We start from the raw sequence: 21,150 nt of genomic DNA, 5'->3' as shown, positions 1-21,150 counted from the left end.
TTTATTCTGCCCTTGATCAACATCCAAATACTCTGAAAGTACATAAAATAAGTAACATTTGTCACACACCAGCATCCTAACATTGATATTAATGAGCACATTATCAGTCATTCAAGGTTTATTTATTTAAAAACGCATTCATGGACCAAAGACTGTATGGCTGTTAAAAGTCAAAGAAATAGCAAACACGTACCCTTGAATTCATCAAGTTCAATTTTTGCATCTGCTAGTTAACACAAAGCAAAACTAGCAGCAGGTTATAAGTTAAACATAGACTTGCATGTCATGAAATTTACTGTAACATGAAAATATTTGTATACATTTCTCTGAAATAATGCCCAATTCTGCATACATCTCAAATTTATTTGAATTTTGCATCAGCACTTGAATAAAAATGGATTTAAACAAGCAAAACCCTTACATTTGAAAAAACTTCTGTACATAAAAAGCCTTAAACACGTTACTGCAACAAGCTGTGGACCAGGAGACACCCAACCAATGGCATAACAGACAAATCCTGCAACTTATGAAAAAGCAACACCAAATACCATTCAGACTGCACAGACTGTTGCCAGGACAATCCACCCCAAGCAGAAACACGAGCCAAAAAGATAAAAGAAAAACTGTTAAATAACATATTATTTAGAGGAACACAAACATAAACAAAAAGTCAGTAGCCAGTAATTTTGACTTTTTTCCTCTCTTTGTCATCTACTGCCTTTCATTTGTTTATGCAATGAAATGAGATTTTAACTAATTAATTGGCTTATAAGTAGACTGAAGTGATAACAGTAGAACTTGACTCACTTTCATCTTAAATAATTACTAAAACAACTAATTGAATGTTGATCCCTAATTAAATGTCTCATCCTAAGTAATTGAGTTAAAATATGTATATACTGTATATTTAATCTTATTGGGGAAAAATGTGTGTCCAGTACAAAGGTAGAACAGTGCTCCAAACTATACCATCATTACTCTATACATCTCTTTCAGTCTATACAATGGGTGCCTCGATGAGATAGCGTTCTCTTTTTAACATATTCAGGTAAATGCATACTAGAGTTTAGGGTAACAAAACATTGAACTATATTGACAACAGGCATAGTGACAAAGAAGAAAGTGAAGGCAGACCAATGAATTAAGTCTGTTTAGCATTTAGTGCACTCTGTATAGATGAACATGGAATAAAGTACTTTCTCAAACTGTCCTCCTATCTTCTTTCTGCAAATGACACAGACACTCCTAACTGTGTGTGTTCAGCTTGCAGAAGGTTTGGTCAAACATTTCCAAGGCTCCCAAATGAGCCTGTAACAGTGTGAAATCTCTCAGGAGGACTTGTGTTCGAAGAAATAACAGCGATACATGACGCCGACGATAGCTGCCACCACTGCAGGTATCAACCATAGGGTCCATGAACTGCTGAGAAAGAAAAAAAAAACAATACACAAATGAATTCCAACACATTTACAGTAATCAAAACAAACAGAGCATCAATTAAATACTTCCCCTTTTATCATGTTCATGTTTCCTAAAGCATTTGTCTGCGATAAACATCTTGTTTAAATGCTTTGTCCATGAGACACTGCCCACAGAAACAAATTAGCTCACCTCGACTCTTCGGACTTTGTATCTTGGTTATCCTGTACAAATACATTTTTTTTAAAAAACACACATTAACAGAAAATGGATAAGGATTTTTTTTCCCCATTGTTTCAGGACTAATTAAGACACAAAACGTACCTTTGTGGTTTCCTGTTTTCTGTCACTCTACAAAGAAAATATATAAATATTAAAAAAGTTATGTGGTTGAAATTTAGCAAACAAAACAGAAACATTATCATAAAAAAAAAATCCCACTCTGATTTTTAGATAAGACAAAGCCTCATTTTAGCCCATAAAATACTTTGCACAAATGTTGTCATTCACTCACCTCCAGAGAAAACATGATAAAGAAAACCAGGAGCCACGTGAGGCTTATCTTAGAAACTAGCATTAAACTCCAAGGACTTCTATAACAATCTAATCTTCTTAGTCCAAGATAGAGTTTACAGAGTGGCTTGGAAAAAACTACAATAAATCATGAGAGAATCATTATCTATATACTGAACAAAGTATTTTTTATTTTTTTAAATAGATGAAACAAAAAACTTTGGCTTCCTGTGTTTAAAAAGTCAATGAGTGCAACAACTTTCTGTGGTCCTGAGAATTAACACCTTTGAACAAATGATGGTATGATCCAAGTAAGAACATTCAATAATAAAAGTGTCTGTTTCCGGACCTTTTCCACATAAGCGTAATGTGCCTGTGTGGTCTAAGGTGCTGCATTCAAAGATTCTTCCTATCGCTAACGGGGGTTCAAATCCCACTTTTCACATATATATTTTTCATTTTAACATATTTTACATGGCAAATTCCACCTTTCAAAATACATATCCGTCAAAAATAAACATTTTAGGGTATTTCCTGGGATAGGATAGGGATAAAATACAAAGGTTAGCTGGGTAGCTAAAAATAAATATGAGCTAAAATACAACTGACGGAATGGAATTTTAAGTCACGTGGTGCATCTATCACATGACCTAAACTGGCCAATGAGGGGTGCTGCGTATGCATAGAGTGGCAGGCTATGGATACGTGTAATCCATAGCCGTATCCATAGCCACGGCCTATTAAATAATAATAGGTCATGTTTCCTCACCATGTGAAGCTCTCCGACGTAGTAACTCTCCAGCATCTCCCTGGCATCCTTAGAGTGACCCACGTCCTCAAAACTCTCTGTGGCATCTGCACCAGCTTGCTCCAGGAGAACCTCCTCCCCTCCAGGATGCTATATTAAAAAAAAAACAAAAACAAAAAAAGGTTTGACAAGTTTACTGACTAACATAACCCGATTAACACGACCTCTGCTGCATTTTTAAACGCCACATAATGAGGGGTGTGTGTAGCTTATTCTATTTTTACTTCCAAGACAGTGCTTACTTAGTAGTCAAAATAATATGCCAAATATGATCAAGCGAAAGGCAGCGCTGAACTTAAATATCTGTTTTTGTGAAAGAACTTTTTTGGTAACTGTTATTGGGTTTGCAAACTTCAAAGGATATCATTTGTTAAACAATTGTCAAATAAATGACCCTTATTTTAACTGTAATAATAGTCTGTGACACACTGGGACTTAATCATGTAGAGTTGGCCATTGTGTGTAGCTTGCTCTAGTTTCTCAACTTCTGTCATAGCTACAAGTATGAGTCAGCTGTTTCTTCAGAAGACATTATGAAACAGCAGTAGACCTTAGCTTTAGTAAGTAAAACATGTCTTCAGATTTAAAGTCAAGTTATAAAAAATGTATTTAGAATGTCCACAGTTTGTAATGGTATATTTGTAAGCATGTACCACTGTGAACGAGCCAAAAATGACCCATAGGTTAAACAGAGTTGTAATTCTATTAGAAATTGGTCAAACAACCATAGTTGTAGTTTGAGAAAGCAATCTTTAGCTTAAAAAAAATAAACTCCAGGATTTACTGAAGACAATTATTACCACTAATGTCTCTTACCTCTTCAAGAAAACTTGTTATGTCGTATACTTTATCGTGGATGATGAGCCATGTGTCGTTACTCAGATTATGCTCTTTGACGTCCTCTAGGGAGTAATATTTGACACCTCCATCGGCCTTTTCTCCGTTTACCTCTGCTTTGGAGCAGTCAGTAGGTCCACTGTCTGCGCTCACAGGTTTTTCGGTGACTTCTTCGCCCATCCTGACGTTAAATAACCCGCACAGAAACACCAGCTAACAGATGCTACCTTCAGCTAGCCGAGAACAGGCACAACGCTACTCAATGTAGATTGTTTCCAAATCCCCTCACCCTGACTACAGCAGGTAATGCTAAGAGTGTAATGTATAACAGTATTTAAAGATGAAGATAAGTCGTAAACACCGGACTCTCAGGCTGTGGCCACGCTAGCGTAGCCTTACAAAACCCAGAGCCCGGAACCCATCAGCAGTCATGTGCAGCCAATGGGCGTACGGATAAATGTAAAACGAAACGCGAATGGCCAACTGACCAATCAAATAACGAGGAACAAAGCAACGGCCAATGGCAACCTCAGCCTAGTTATCACGAGACTGTTACATGCAACACATGTCAAATGTGCGCTCTAAACGCGTATAAAAGTAATTGATTGATAATTAAGTATACTAGTTGTTTTTAATCACATTGATCTTCCTGTGCAAACAAAGAAAGTCAGTTACAGGTTTCTTAGATACACTGATAATATGGGATTATTCATGACGTTCTAGTGATGACGTAAGTTTCAGGGTGTGTCATGCGGAATAGTAATTGTAATGGTTCATAGAGTGTCTGATCTGAATGTGGTCGGTCTGTTGAGTTTCTTCAAATTTGTAAAACAAAACTGATCCAGTAAGTGAGGGGATGTAGCTCAGTGGTAGAGCGCATGCTTTGCATGTATGAGGCCCCGGGTTCAATCCCCGGCATCTCCACTTGGTTTTTTGAGTTACGTGCTTCTGCTTCTCAGGGAAGGTTCGAGAATCGTCAGTAAACATCTTATTATTAACAACTTCAGCAATCATCTCTAAACAGTTTGGAGGGACTAACAGAGACAGTTGGAGACCGGACAGAGAGCTTAAAAAACAGTTGTGTCCTTTCGAGCAGTGTTACTCAAATGGGGGTACGTGAGGTCACAATAGGGCGTACTTGAGAGAGACCCCATGTGGGATCACATGGAGTTTAAATGGGGTCACCTGATATTTCAGAAAAATGAAAGATTTTTTAATTTTTTTTTAACCGTCCTTTTTTTTCAATATTATTATTTTTTTTTAAAACACAATCTTAAACAACTGTATTTCTGTACTTTCACTTTGTGAAATATAAATCTAGTTCAACTGAAATACAGTAAAAAAAAAAAAAAAGAGCTGAAACATGATCGAAAACATTTATTTGGGGTCGGCAGAAATTCTTGATATCATAATGGGGTCACGATCCAAAAAAGGTTTGGAACCACTGACTGCACTAAAGACTGTTTCTTTCCACTTATTTACAAAATGAGATTCTTTAAAATGTGTGTCATCACATTAATTCCATCATTATGCTCTATAGTTGTTTTTTTTTTATAGAATTCTGGAAAAAAAATGTTATAGTCGGACAAAGGGGTACTTGGATTCAGAAATAAGAGAAATGGGGTATTTGAGCCAAAAAAAAAAAAAAGTTTGAGAACCACTGATTAAGATGATTTTGCAGCGATATATATGTAATACGTACAATAGACACACGATGGCGGTAGAATCCCAGTAACCAAAGTAGTATTACTTTTTTCTGCAATAAACATATAGTAACATAAGTACTGAAATGTTAAATTGGACTTGTGCACTCACTCAGACTTCTGTGATTTGAGGCTGAAAGATACAGACACCACTCAATGTTATCACTGAATCTGTATACTTGTTTGTTGTTTTATTCAAATAATTAAATATTCGGTTCACCAGTGAGATAGCAGTGCGCGTAAAAAGTAACTGTGAAACTGATTAGATCATTTTTAATCGTTATTTCAATTTTATGTCAAATGTTCTTTTTGCTAATACTTGTTTCATATACAATTGCGCAAATAACAATAACCAAAACTGCTTTGGCATTGTAGCAGATAAATAAACCAAAACATTTGATTGAATTTAATTGAGCACCGATAAATAGGATTCCCAATGAGAGAATATATCAGCAGTAAGATAAGATGCTACAGCTGATGCACAACATTATAGTGTCCAGAGGCAATAACTGGGAACAGCTGCAAAAACATCTCATATGACATGTTACAGTTTGCCCTTAAGGTCATACATTACTTGTGCTTAAAGGCTAAAATACTTTATATTCTAAAAAGTGCACTGACATATTATATAATGTCTATTCGTAACTACAGTAGATTAAATAGATACTGTATGTAATTATTTGAGTGTGTTTTGTGGTTTTTAAATGTTAATAAAAAATGTTGCCTTTGAGTACAACTATTATCACCTTTTCACACTGAAAATACACAACTGCACTGAATGAATAAAGGGCTTTTTCTTGTCTACAGTTAAAGTAAATAGTTGAGGAAAAATCCAAAGTCCTCAGTGACCCTAAAACGTTACACTTCATGTGAGTTTTGTTGCGTTATTTTATAACCATTCTTAGGTTTCTTGTACTATTATGGTTTTCTTTATGTCTCTGTAGTTTCTGCACACACTCAAATAAAAATCACAAAGTGCTGTACAAAACATAAAGGATAAGTACTAGGGGTGGGACAAAGTTCACTAGATGATATATGATACTGGGCTCAAGAGAACGATCCAAGCCGATACCATACGCAACATTGACACATCTTGAGATGTTTTAATAGTAGCAATTAAAACTAGTTGGAATTTTATTATCATGCAGAAATCAAAGTAATTTAATCTTAATTTGTTTTATTCCTGTTCCAAATCTTGACATTAATTACCTCGTCTACTTGACAGCATATTTGGCAAACCTATTTGTATCACCACTTATAGCAGTTTATTGTTTTTTATAGAGGTCGACTGATATATATCGAGCCAATATATGGACTTTTTTCAATATTTTTTTTTTTATTTAGCACTTTAGAGTAGCCATTAAAGGGAAAAATGAAGAACATAAAAACATTCAATAGGATGTAAGAATATACAAACAAAAAAAGTAATAATAAAAATAGCATGGGAGAGGTAGAAGTCAATAGGCTTACAAATAAAAATAGGATAAGGATATAATATCCTTTTACCTATTATATCCTTAATAGGATAAAGATATTTGATAAGGCACCTGTGTGGGCAGCTGCAGCCACCGCTTGACTGACAGAAGGACCCCACATTTATATCTTACGAGTGTTTCAATTGAAACACTCATAAAAAAAAGAAAAAAAGTATATCGGCCTCAAATATCGGCTTTAGATATCGGTCATAGGCTGAATCATTTATTTATTTTTTTAAATCAGTATCTGCATCAGCCTTTGAAAATCCCATAGTGGTCAACCTCTAATTTTTTTTTACATTATTTCCATCGCCGTTTGTCTGGATTAGATCAAAAGTACTTAAAAGATTTTGACAAAATTTTAACCAAAGATGAAAAGATTTAGAATTTGACTCAGTTATGATGGGTTGCTTCCTTTATTCCTCCACAGAGTTTCATCTAGACCAAATCCGGATTGCACATTCCAGATTTTTCTTTAAAAAGAAAATTGGGATGGCTCATTCAGTTGGACCTACTGCACTGTAATTAATGGGGATAGAACTTTCTTCCAAGTCTTTAAATTGTGAATGTCCATGGTACCATGATCAGGTTCACTGATTCAAATAACTGCCAATATCTGGCAAAGAGGAGATTTGGTGCACAAACTGTTGTGAGCCGCTCCCACACATCCCTTTTGAAAACATTTTTAAAAAAAAAGTAGCTTTTGATATTTGTATTAATTTTTGTGCCTCTTGTATTAGGGAGACATACATAAATACTGATCCACTAAAAATGAACAAAGCTAAATTTGATCAGCAAGTCAATGCAGACAGAAGTGTAAACCCTTTAAGACTTTAGTTCAAAGAATGTTTTAGTCTGATGTGCATCATTACTTTACCATACAGGATTTATTTTTCTTCTCTGGTAAAAAAGTGCACAATAGGAGAATTGATCAATCGCTCTCCTACGTGTTCTTCTAAATAAGCTTTTCCACAATAATTCTAGGGTTGTCCCGATCCGTTATCGGATATCGGTCCGATATTAGCCTGAAAACAAATATCAGATATTGGATTCAAATTTCTGGATTTTACAATGTTTTGTTTATTTTATTCAATTGTAGAATATTGTAGATATTATGTTGAAGGTTGCAATTTATGTAACCAATTGGTTAATAATAAATGAGTCAGTTTCTCTCATACCTCCTGTTGCTGACTATTGTTCTCTAACATCACTTGATCAAGCCTTTTCCAACATTCCGCACTACAAAATAAGTAATTATTATTGTTTTTTTATTAAATAAATTATTAAGAAACCCAATAATAATAATGATTTATGATTAATGCTGGTATCGAATCAATATCGGAGTCGACCGATACGCAAGGTTGCAATATCGCTATCATATCGGAAATGAAAAAAGTTGTATCGGGACATCCCTAAATAATACAAAGCCACTCCAACAGAAGACACATACAATTCTTACACATTGAGCTTTATTAAATACAATAATCAATAATGACCAATTCCATTTTTATATTTAAAGTTTAGAAACACACAATTTACAGAAGTTCATTATTTAACCATTTCTTGATTAAAAAGTACATACATGCTTACTTTGAAATCCGACATTGAATGTGAAATGACAGCATTCAGCCCTACTGTGAATCTATGGTGAAGGTGAACATGTTGAGAAGATGTTAAAGACTTAATACAAAATAGCCATCGCTTCAAAAGTTACTCGACTTATCTCATGACAGCACAAACGTGGTGACCTTTCTGCACAGGCGCTGCTTAATTACTTTTCTTCTTGCATTTCTTGGAAATGCTGCGACTTAAAGGTTACCTTGTCCCAACCGTTATAAGCCAAAGCCTTTGATGAACGATTTAAAAAGACGACGAGGAAAATGGCCTCAGTTCCTCAAAGTGCTTTGCAATCAGACAGTGATTTTTATAAACTTTCAGTGCGTGATGAAGCTCAAATACCATCTTTAGCTGATTTGGAACACGACGCACAAAAGGTCTAAATTTTTGTTTATGTTTGCAACAGGCTCAAACAGGCAACAGCTAACACTAAAGGCCACATGTAAAGTGGAATGTGGCCTATTATTTTCAGGGCACGAACAAGACTGATTAACACCTTTAAAATAAATAAAAAGGTGGATTAAGAGACTGTAAATCAAATATCGGCAGCGACTGAATAAAACAAAACACTCTGGAGGAGCCCTTGTGTCAGTCAACTGAACACAGTTGATAAAAGTATGTAATAATAGAAGAGAGATTATTATATAGCTTGATAATACTTGCCATCATAGCCATCTGTCTGATTATGAATCATCCTACGAAGGTGTGCTTTAGCTGTAATATTTTGCTTGAGAATACATCAACATGTTTTTTGTTGTCCAGCCAGCCAGACATACATGTTCATCACCATACCATCAACAGACCTAAGCCAAGCTCAGTAAAGTACAAGTGGAGGAAACACTAGAAGAACGCTCATGGACCCCATTGTTATTGTCCAGAATACCCGACACAAACTGAGTCTTTGAAGTGCTGCCGTATCCAAGGGCGTTGGCCAGTTTAGGACAGAGAGCCATAGAAAACCTGTGGACCACATGGTGGAACTTTCTGCGGAAGCTTCGGTTTATCCAGAAATAGAAGATGCAGTTGAGGAAACCGTTGCAGGTAGGCAGCCACACCACAACAAACTCAATCCACTCTGGCACGGTGCTGCCTGACACTGCTGTGGAGCAGAAAGCATGAGTCATGCTAGCTTTCTGTACCAATGTTACCACAGAGTTAATACAATAAAGTGCAGTCATTAGATGAAGAACTTGAGAAATTCTAAATCCAGGTAGACTATAATCTAATCTAATAGATATGACAAAGACTACAAAGGCTAAAATAATTATTACAAATATTAAAACATAGAAATAAAATTGTACACGTTTCAACTGTCTCAAATTGTGCCCGTATCTCCAATTAGATATCAATCACTGCCCTTATTGACGATCTTTACTTCAACAATTCAGCTCTGAATCTACTTCCATCTTGATTACTTACCAGTAGTTACATTTATACACCCAACCGTTACTGAGTAAATTATAATTTTTGTTTAAAAATGACTGATGGACATTGTGAAACTACAAAAAATAAAATTACTAGACATCAATCAAATGTATCGCATCATCGCCGACCAATCAGATTAAAGGTAATGCACAACGCCAAAACAGAATTGAATGCTTGTTATTTTCTCAGTTTTAGAGTTCATAAATGTAGCTATACTTAAAGCCAGACAATTTTTTTCTTATTTTGAATTAAACTAATTGGTGTCATTTCATTTAAAAATAAATAAAATTGTACATTTTATATATATATATATATATATTTTTTTTTTTTTTTTTACAGAAGCCTTTGTGGAAAATTAATGTCCTATTGTGCAAAATTTTGTCTCTTCCTTTAAGTTTATACTGTACATGAGATGTTTACTGTATGCAAGGGAACCGTGGCAAGATTTATTACCAAAAATAAACATGTAACCTTTACTTTGAGTTTAAAATATGTTTTTCTTTTGCACCACTTTTGTTTTTTTTAACTATATATGAACAGCTTACAGTGCAAAATGAAGCTTTAAATAAAAAATTATACCTCCAAAAAAATAAGAAAGTAACCCAAGAATTTAAAATGTACCAAGGGTTAACTGAATAAATATTAGGGCTGTCCTGATCCAGCCAGAAAACGAATATCGGATTTTAGCAGACTGCATCTAAAATATATATATATATTACATTATATTTATTCAATTGTAGAATACTGTAGATATTCAAATTGGTTAATAATAAATGGTTCAGTTTTTCTCATACCTACTGTTGCTGACTATTGTTCTCTGTTTGAGTAACATTACTTGATCAAGCCATTTCTAACATTCCACACTACAAAATAAGTAATAAAAGTATGAATGATTCGTGCTGATATTGTATCGTATCGATATCGGTTAATACTTAAGGCCGCAATATAGGTACCGTATCGGAAGTGAAAAAGTTGTATCGGGACATCCCTAATAAATATATTATACAGGGTGCTAGCACAAATGACAACTAATTGGAAACAATTACAGCTCACATCAATCCACCAAATGACTCAAAGCTGTCACTGACTAATGGTTGAGAAAGTGCCTGATTTATTATGCAGCAGCACACATTTTAAATATAAATAGTACCGACGATTAGGTTGGTTTAATCGTGGCAAACAAAATCGTGATCGCGACTAAAATTCGATTAACTGTGCAGCCCTACTTTGAGAAGTATGTAATTGAGCTACTTTTGACTTGTACTCGAGTATTTTATGTATGACTTACTTGTACTCATGTACAATTTCAATCATGTAACAGTACTCCTACTTGGATAGAACATATCACAGTACTCCTACTTGGATAGAACATATCACAGTACTCCTACTTGGATAGAACATATCCCAGTACTTCTACTTGGATAGAACATATCCCAGTACTTCTACTTGGATAGAACATATCACAGTACTCCTACTTGGATAGAACATATCCCAGTACTCCTACTTGGATAGAACATATCCCAGTACTTCTACTTGGATAGAACATATCACAGTACTTCTACTTGGATAGAACATATCACAGTACTTCTACTTGGATAGGATATATCAGTACTGTTTAAACCTGTGGTTGTGTTGACTTACCATTGTAGATCATGGCTGCCATGCAGGGCGTCCAGCAGGTGTAGTAGGCTGCCATCACTGGGACCAGTACTCTGGAGGCCACGTTGGGTCTGCTGCGATGGGAACACTGGTATCTGCGCAGTTTGAGTCTCTGCCTCCTGGCAGCGCACCACACGCTCAGGTTAGCGTAGGTCATGACGATAGAGCACGGGAAAAATATAAAACACATCAAGCTCAGGGTGTATCCTACGTTGGTGGAGTAGGATGGGTTGCAGACCAGGGATGCGGGAGAAAAATGGACGTCAATTATTCCACCTGGGAATGAGATTGGCAGGAGCAGAAAGGGAGGGAAGCACCAGGAGAAAGCGATAAGGAGCAGAGTCCTTCTCCTGGTCATTAGAGACGAGTACTGCAGCGGGTAGAACACCGCCATGTACCTTTCCAGGCTGATGGAGGCCAGCGTGTACATACAGGTGGAGTAGACGGTGGAGTTACAGAAGGCCACTACATGGCAGAGGGCGTCAGGGCCCTCGGTGTAGTCCTTCAGCAGGCTCACACACAGGTTCAGTGGCATCACCAGCAGTCCAAAGGCCGAGTCCGCCACCGTGAGGGACAGCAGGAAGTACCGGGAGTTTTTCGACCAGCCAGCCACCGACGAGCTGATGACCAGGAGAACCGCAACGTTCCCCAGGGTGATAATGGCGCCCAAAAGCACAATGATACCCACTTTGACCGGGCGGTGGCTCAGCTCCAGCAGCCTCTGAGGGTCCAGGCCTGACCCGTTAGAGGCGTCAGCAGATGACAGGTTCAGGCTTGGTAACATTGTGCTTTAATAAGGCGGCATTGATGCTAATAAACCTGTCATCAGTGGAGCACACACATGGCGACGAAGGACAGTTAAAGACGTAAAAACCATAAACAAAGTCACCACCATTCATGTGGGCTTTTAAAAACTTGCTGCTGCAGGTGTCACTACACTGACCATCTATTTCACACCTGAACTAATCAGTGATGGGCGGGAACATCACAGCCATCCAAAGCCTTTCACCATGGCAACAGGGGAACTCATCCCAATTTCCTTCAAAGTAAAAGATTGAACTGTACAATTTTAATTTTAATTAGAGGTAAATATAATGAAGGAAGTCTACCAGTAATTAAAGAAGGTATGTTTAGCTTTGAGCATGCAACACTATATTTTTCTTAAAATGTACTGTTTTATTTCGAACTAATTGCAAATGCAATAATACAAGAAATGAAATATTTGAGGCAGATGGCTTCCCTCCAGATAAAAAAGAAATAAACAATCATTACATATATTACTGCATAGCATACACAAACTTTTTGTGTTCAAAAGGGAGTGGGTGGAAGTATAAACGTATTATACTTGTTTCAGCTCACCCACAAACAACAATAGCATTCTTATCTTTGTTTTTCTGTTTCAAATTTTGAGTTCCTTGAAAAACACTATATAAGACTTATGTATTATTATTATTATTAGTCCCACCCTTTTTCCTACATTACAGTAAACAAATAATATAATTTGCAGCATCCTGTTTTCTAACCATTGCTTCTGTTCTGTTAATAAATACGTTTTATTTAATTTCATTTAAAATGTATAAATTTGTTACATTTCATAGATTTTGTCATGTTCCTATTTTAAACCGTTTTGTGTTTATTTTTTATTTTTTTTAACATATCTTATCAGAATCCATACACCAAATCTGCAACAGTTCAATGTTTCACTGATAACAAACATTTAAAGATGGTTGATTTAATACTAAGAACTTGTCATCTGCAGCAGTATGTAACTTTACTCAGGTTCTGACTACATTTGTGTGAATAGTTTGCTTTATTCAGTATTGGGCTACAATTTGGATGACAATTGCACATCTGTAGCACATGTGGTTGATTTGTTGTTAACCATTGAAATGTTGAACTTTAAAAGGTTGCTGTAGCGCCACCTTTAGGACCATTTGGTTGTTTTTGCATCTTAGGAAATATGGCACGAGACTGGGCCTTTGTGCAAAATGTAGTGATTGTTCGCGCATGGGGAGTAGGATTTCCTCAGAAGAAGACGAAGACTGCTATTGCCTGTATCAGGCAACAGTTACCAGGTTTACTATGTTTGTGTCAAGGGCGAATAAACGTCATCAATAAGTTTATGTGTTCTCCTTTTTTTTAAAAAAAATCTGTTCATTCAAGCAGTGGGAATTAGATGTATTTTATTGATACAGCTGCAAATAAATGAAAATTATTCCACAGATGTAACCTCCATGTGGTATTTTTGATAGCCTCTGCCATGTTTAGGCCTGTGTGTGTGTGTGTGTGTGTGTGTGTGTGTGTGTGTGTGTGTGTGTGTGTGTGTGTGTGTGTGTGTGTGTGTGTGTGTGTGTGTGTGTGTGTGTGTGTGTGTTTATATACATACATATATTTATATATCAAAGGGGCAGACAAAGTAATGCATTTCCCTACGTCTTACTTTGTTTTTGAGTATTTGCTATGATCTTCCATGTGTTGTAGAGAAGTAGGCAGAGGATAACTCATTTGTGAAGACATTTTGCCTCCAGTATACATATATGTCATGGTTGACCAATTAACCACAGATGATGAACTTGTACGCTGTGGCCTCTTTAGCTCTAATTATTTAAATTGTGTTTCACCCAGCTGGATTTACTGCATCCGGTTTCATGCAGTTCTCTAATAAATTGGAAATAATAAAGGTATGTCGAAAGTCAAGTGTATCTGTTGCACTAATGCATCTAAAAAGAATTAATGGAAGCAATGTAGCTACTATGAATAATTCATGCAGCAGAAACCATATAGTGGAATGTATCTTGTAACGCAAGGAATCGTTTTCAGGGCACTTCTTGATATTCTACTGAGCTTTTTGACAGTGGCAAATGGAGGTAAAAGCAAACATTAACTGCCACTTGTGACCAAATATACAGCAACCTATTCCATCAAGTGTGTTGGCCAGCACATCGTGGCAGCTTTCGTCGGCAGCATGGAATCTGAGAACAATTTATTACAAACAGAAGGGTCGCCTAGAAGATGGACACTGTCAGCATGACATCTTATAACCAGCCTGAACCCAATTTCCTCAACCACACCATGCCTGCCATTTCCTGGTTTCTAGCTTGAGTGTTTCTCTGTTCAGAAGCTGTGGCTCAGTGTGACGCTCCCATTCATTAAACAGCCCATATGAGCACACTCCATCAGCTGTCTGCATCCCGGGGACTCGAATCCCAACTATGATGCATTAGACTCTCCTACATTTCAGTGTCTCCCATTATCAAATCTTTGAAATCACAGCTTAATCATCCATGAAAAATGGCTTGTGTTGACAATGACAACATGACCATGTGTAGTCCAGGGCTGCTGGAAGCAATTTAGAACAGGGGGTGCTGAGAAAAAATTGGTCGTTTTTTTTTTTTTTTTTTTTGGACAAAAAACCGATGCAATTATAGGCCTATTTAAAATACATTTTAAAAATAAATAAATACATTGATTGAGATTCACTACTTCATTGTCATATACACCTCAGTGTACACAGCCAGGATCTGTAACACACATACATCATCAGTTCTCAGATGAATATACAGTATGTGCTATTAGTTGAACTTCACAATAACGCTATAACAATGATTTGGTCAACTGACATGAACCTGAGTCACTGCACCATCTACGTTTATGCCACGCGACTCTATAGAAGGTTTTCACTGACGTCACGTTCTTGGCAGTAACCTGGATGCGTGGCCATGTTGGCGGCAAACGGAGGTAAACACTGCTATGGATAAACCACAGAAAAGCCCTCAAAATGCATTAGAGATGCAAAGGCATACAAGGAAGGACTTGGTCCACAGGAAAACTTACGCTTTACTGGTGGAGCAGATCCATATGAGTCGGCTCCCTCGTCTTGGATCAATGACATATTTCTGTGCCATATTTCCTCTTTGTTCCTGTCATTAGACTGAAAATGTACTAGTCTGCTGCTGCCATGGCTGTATGCTGCTGCATGGAGTGAGCGGGAAACCTCTTTACTCCGTTCTTTACGTTGACAAATAACTTCCGTGAGCGTGAACCTGTGTTGATTAGGCCTAAAAATAATCAGAAATCAGAAAGGATTTTATTTGCCAGGTACAGTTTAAAAATGTGACCGCCTTCGTCAATTAGCAGAAGAGAATGAAGTTAAAGTCAAAAATACAGATAATAGCCTATGTGTGTCAAAATAATTTCCCAAGATATTCATTAGGAATTTATAAATTGTGCAAAATATTTTAAATTGGCTACATTTTTTTTACTCATTCTAATTATTTATTTATTTTCATTTAATTGTCTTTTTTGTTCTTCTTTTTCACTCTCTTCTTTGTATGTATATGTACACACACGCACGCACATGCACACACACACACACACACACACAGAGTATTATAATGTATATGATTTGTGAATATTGTCTCTGGCATTTTTTCTGTAATTGTCTCTAGAAAGGAAAATAAAGAATTATTGATTAATCAGCAGTACATGCAGTATAATTTATGTGCAGTAGTTCATGTTGTATAATAAAACATACTAGCTTTAAAAAAAAAAAAAAAAAGGCATTTAAAAAAAAGAATCTCCTTCTCGCCACTAGGGGGTGCTGCAGCACCCCCACTTCCCGCGTCCCTGGTGTAGTCTGAAGAACAAACACGGTTTTATAATGAAATCATCTGCATCAGCATCATTTTTAGAATGAAAGCTATATTATATAAAACAGAGTTTAGCAGTGTTACGTCTTAAAACAATTTCTTTTTTATTGCTGCTGTATCCTTTAATAATTAGTCTTATGCATTAGTTTGCTGATGCGCTGCTTCACAAAAACAATAAATATAGGACAGCATACTGGTAAATGGTAAATAACATCTCAAATTATGTTATGTAGTTCTCAGTACCCAGTGAAATGAAATTATAAAAAATTAAAATGAATGAAACAGAATTCAGTCCATTTTTGTTAAACAAAAAGCAATATGTCTCATTTTTATTGTTCAAAAATGTAATGAATGTTTCTTTCTTTCTTTCTTTTTTTTTTTTTTTTTTTTTTCAGACAGATACCACAATAAATGTGTAAAGCACTGGAGATTTAAATATGATACATGAGCCAGAGGCATAAGGTTTTTCTGTTCAGCTGCTCCGGCTGAACTTCCCGAAGGAAAACTGACAGCTATCTGTGTTTGATAAATGTGTTTCTCACGCTCCTAATGAGCCCATTTCTCTCAGCAACATCTAACATGAGACCTAAAGGAGGAAGTGGACTGTAGCTTGGTTCCACTCCCTCCTCCCCACCCTCACTTTTAGTGCTTCATGTTCACTGCACACTCAATTACATGCCCCCTGCCCTCTTCATGTCTCATCGAAAAAGAAGGTGTAGAACAGACAGACACGTGAAACACAGAACTCTGCATGTGACGCAAGTCTGAATTTTATCTTAAAGGATGCTGTGATGGAGAAATACAGAGAGACATAAAAAGACAACCTTCTAAAATTCTAATAATTGCACGTCAGTGAATTATGGAAGCCCATTTCCACCAGTAAAATAATAAAATAAAATAAAACTAGGAAAAGTTAAATAATAACAATAATAAAGAAAAAATCTTAAGTTATAATTATGAGTTTTTGTGACTTGGTATGTCATCATTATGATAATAAATCATATTTATCAGATACTAATTATGACCTACTAAGCAGGGTTGGGGTCAACTAAATGTTTAAGTTACAATTACATTTTCAATTACCCATGTTCAATTACAATCCAATCATGATCACAGTGACCAGTATTTTTTTTCTAATTGCAATGAAATTACAAGTATGTTTTATCCTCAAAGTCAATTACAATTACGTTCTCAACTACTACAGTTCAATTACAATTAATCACCATTACTGAGCCTGAAATAAATAACCTAATAAAATATCACCTTCCTTTTGTATTAGCTTTCTGTTAGCACCGTGATAATGGATCCTAAATCAGCTGTAAAATACACTAAAAACTAATAAAAATCATCTCATTTCTTTCTTATCTGTTGTTGACCTTGTTAGGCTTCCTAATCAATGAAAATATACATTTTGATATTTTTGGTCTGGGTATCTGAGTCTTTTTTCTGTCAATATACCTAGATTTAATTTTCTTGCAAAATGGTAATGTGGGAAATCTTCACATGAAACATATTTTATAATTGTTAACTACATATGTGTAGAACTGTAACATGGCTCCACAATTGTGCGTAAATAATAATTGACCATTTTTATAAAATTGTCATGGCAATTACAATTACAAAGTCAATCATCTGAACTCAATTACAATTTAGTTACGATTGTGACAGCAACAGATCTTTCAAATTACAATTATAATAACGCCATAATTGTAATTATAATTGACCTCAACCCTGCTACTAAGTCATAATAATGAGATACTAACTCGTAATTTAAGCTTTCTTGCTTCAGCCTACTCATTTTGAGCTTCTATTACTATGTAGTGATCTGACTATTGTAAGTAAATGAATGTAAACAGCTCAAATAAGCTAAACTAAACTAAACTATGATATACTAAGTCATAATAATGAACAATAACAATTATAACTTTATATATATATATATATATATATATATATATATATATATATATATATATATATATACAGTATATATATATTTAATTATTATTTAACTTTTTAGTTCATTTATTTCATTTATTCTTTTTCTGAAAACAGGCTTCCATAATGAACAAATCTACTAAGTATGAATGTTTTAATTTCCATAAAAATATTTTGTTCTGCTGATTGTGCTCAACTAAATTATTGGCTTCTATATGTTTTCATGTTGAATTAAATAAAAATGTTTTTTTTGTCTCTGTAACAATCTTGACTGCGTTAGATATGGCCATAACAGCGTACACACAGACCAGTGCTGTTTTCCAGTGTCGTTATATGGTGACATGCTAGCTATTCCTGTTCAGAGAAAAGTTATACTTTATTAATATTGAAGCCCTGATAAAAACACCCCAATAGAAGGCTGTAAAAGTAACAACCATGATCTTCAATTGCAAAGCTATCCATCCTATACCACCGAGGAGCAGCGGCTCTATGTAGTTTGTCAATATTAGGCGTGTCACTATAGACAGATTTACAATTCTATTAAATGTGTTTCGCTCCATCAGCAATAAGTTATTTATTACATGTCTTCACAGGATAATAAAGTCTTTATTGGGGAAACTGGAGGCACATGTGAGAAGGGGAAAAATCCCTGGTTCAAACCCATAGCCTATTATATTTATAAAAGCTATACTTGGTATTATGTGTGTCTTATATTTTGTTTTGTGTGTGTGTGTGTTTTGCGTTTGTGGTGTGCAAGTATTTGCAGAGGTGAAAGTAACTGATTACAAGTACTCACGTTACTGTAACTAAGTTGCTTTTATGGGTACTTGAACTTTTTTGGAGTATATTTCTAAATCAGTATTATTACTTGTACTTCAGTATGTTTTAAAAGAAATAATCTGTTACATTTCTGCACCCAACCGTTATTGAGTACAATATTATTTTTTGTTTTAACATGATAAACGGATATTGTGAAACTACAAAAAAAAAAAAAGAACTGACCAGACAACAATAAAATGCACATCATAGCTGACCAACCAGAAAAAAACATAATGTACAGTGCCAAAACATCATTGAACGCTGGTTATTAACTCCTTAGAGTTCATACATTCAGCTATACTCAGAACCTGAAATAGTTTTTTTTTTTTGTTTATTTTGATTTGATTTCAATGGTGTTATTTTATTTAAATAAAAATTTGTACATTTTGACAAACTTTTTATTTTGTACAGGTGCCTTTGTGGAAAATAAATAAAATATGTTCCAATTGTGCAAGATTTGGTCTCTTCCTTTATAAGTTTATACATGAGATGTTTACTGTATGCAAGGGAAACGTGGCAGGATTTATGACTGAAAATAAACGTGGGGGGTGAAAGTAACTAGTAACTTTTACTTTGAGTACTATTTCATTCAGCTACTTTTTACTTGTACTTGAGTAATTTATGTATGACTTAGTTGTACTTGTACTTGAGTACAATTTTAATCAAGTAACAGCCCAGATAGCAAAATATGACTGACTCAACGTGAAAATACTGTATGGTTAGGCAGAAATATTGAATCTATGTTGAAGCCTGACATTTAAATTACAGTATACAAAAAGTGGTCGGTGACTTATATGTTGAATCAGCGTTAGGTGTTCAACCAAAACTGATACTATATCAATGTTGATTCAACCATCATCTAAATGCTAAGCTACATGTACATTTGGATTGATTTGATATTTAATCAAAGTTAAGGAATCAAAATTGATTCATGTACATTTAAAATATTCAACTTTTCTAAAGCCATTTACTATGTGAAGCCCATTAGAAAAGTTTGGTTTTTCACCAATGAGTTTCTGCTGATAGGTCTACATCAGCAATTCTCAAGTGGTGGGTTGAGACCCAAAAGTGGGTCGTGGACCTGTCCTGGGTGGATCGTGGACAGCTAGTCAAAAATAAATAAATACTTAATATGCCTTTTATTTTTAAAGAAACGTTTCTTTTGACGGGCATGCTGTGAAATGCATGTTGCACAGGAAAATATATAGATTTATGTTATTAAAAATATTATATATTTGCATCTTCAACAGCTATTTTTGAAAAACTAAATTTGGTTAGTTGAATTCTAAAAAAAATTGGGTCACGATTTATTGACAATGGCAAAATGTGGGTATCAAAGTTGAGAACCCCTGGTCTACATCATAACATACCATTACACGTTTCTTCATTTAATACTGGTATTAATCCCACAATATGTTGGCAGACGATTAGTATTAGGCCGTTGAAAATTATCTTACATTACCATATTTCCAAAAACAACAAGGCATTATTTTTAGAATCAGAATCCACTTTATTGGCCATGGATGTTTAACACACAAGGAATTTCACTTTGATAAACTGTGCTCTCTTTGAACAATGTAAACATGAAATAAAAACAATATATCAACTAATAATATAAACAAAAATTAAGGACAAATATATACAATACTAAATAGGATAATACATAAGGATAATGGCGCAGTGGTGAGTAGTGCAAAAGGATGATGAATTAAACATGAGTTAGTTCTTTTTCAGTATTTACAATTTAGAGTGAGCCTAGATGAACATTTAAATTAAATAATATACATATACTGTATGTACATTCACAGTGACAGTTTAGTTCCAGGGTTAAAACACAGCAACAGCTCTGACACTCATGCGCTAGAATTGGATGATTGTTTGATGGTTGATCCACCATCAATCAATCGTCGACCTTAATCAAAAATCAACTTTTTTGACCATAATTCAACATTGAATTAACATCTTTTGCTATCTGGGAGTACTTCTACTTGAGTAGAGTATATCAGTACTGTTTACACCTCTGAGTATTTGTGTTTAAGTGTCTATGTTGGATCTCCGTGTGTGGGTGCACAATACAAATACTAGCACCAATTGGGTAATGAGCATACTGTAAATGCAGTTGATCCCTCCCTTGAAGACAGGCATGATATAGAGGTAAGATGAATTTGTTCATTCTAACAATTGAACATCCTGTGAGTGGGTGAACTCCTCCTCTGGCCATCCACTGTACAGCACTTCCTGATGTGGAGGAAGGCAGCCATATATTTCATCCATCTGTGCGTGTGAGT

At 35.3% G+C, this 21,150-nt stretch overlaps 2 protein-coding genes and 1 non-coding gene across 5 annotated transcripts; 1 reads left to right on the top strand and 2 right to left on the bottom strand.

The window, feature by feature from the left end:
* Positions 1 to 100: 100 nt before the first annotated feature.
* Positions 101 to 4,017, bottom strand: cyb5b (cytochrome b5 type B). Of its 3 annotated transcripts, none has more exons than XM_028437997.1 (5): positions 3,557 to 4,017; positions 2,702 to 2,830; positions 1,744 to 1,770; positions 1,612 to 1,643; positions 101 to 1,422 (listed from the first exon to the last, which is right to left on the bottom strand). In XM_028437997.1, exons 1-5 carry the CDS (start codon positions 3,755 to 3,757, stop codon positions 1,329 to 1,331), a joined length of 483 nt encoding a protein of 160 aa, XP_028293798.1. In that variant the 5' UTR covers positions 3,758 to 4,017; the 3' UTR covers positions 101 to 1,328. The 3 variants fall into 3 exon arrangements, with proteins under 3 accessions (XP_028293798.1, XP_028293809.1, XP_028293792.1); XM_028438008.1 differs by having other exon boundaries at positions 101 to 1,419; XM_028437991.1 differs by lacking the exons at positions 1,612 to 1,643; positions 1,744 to 1,770.
* A 412-nt stretch (positions 4,018 to 4,429) lies between these two features.
* Positions 4,430 to 4,501, top strand: trnaa-ugc (transfer RNA alanine (anticodon UGC)). The gene has a single exon. It is a non-coding gene; the product is annotated as a tRNA-Ala (tRNA).
* A 3,907-nt stretch (positions 4,502 to 8,408) lies between these two features.
* On the bottom strand, positions 8,409 to 12,272 carry LOC114461094 (probable G-protein coupled receptor 21). The gene is made up of 2 exons (XM_028442934.1): positions 11,439 to 12,272; positions 8,409 to 9,471 (listed from the first exon to the last, which is right to left on the bottom strand). Exons 1-2 carry the CDS (start codon positions 12,238 to 12,240, stop codon positions 9,176 to 9,178), a joined length of 1,098 nt encoding a protein of 365 aa, XP_028298735.1. The 5' UTR covers positions 12,241 to 12,272; the 3' UTR covers positions 8,409 to 9,175.
* Positions 12,273 to 21,150: the final 8,878 nt, after the last annotated feature.

This window comes from Gouania willdenowi, chromosome 3 (assembly GCF_900634775.1).
Source record: "Gouania willdenowi chromosome 3, fGouWil2.1, whole genome shotgun sequence".
Taxonomy (NCBI): Eukaryota; Metazoa; Chordata; class Actinopteri; order Blenniiformes; family Gobiesocidae; genus Gouania; species Gouania willdenowi.
The sequence above is the reverse complement of the archived record's forward strand: the minus strand, read 5'-3'. Positions and strand labels throughout refer to the sequence as shown.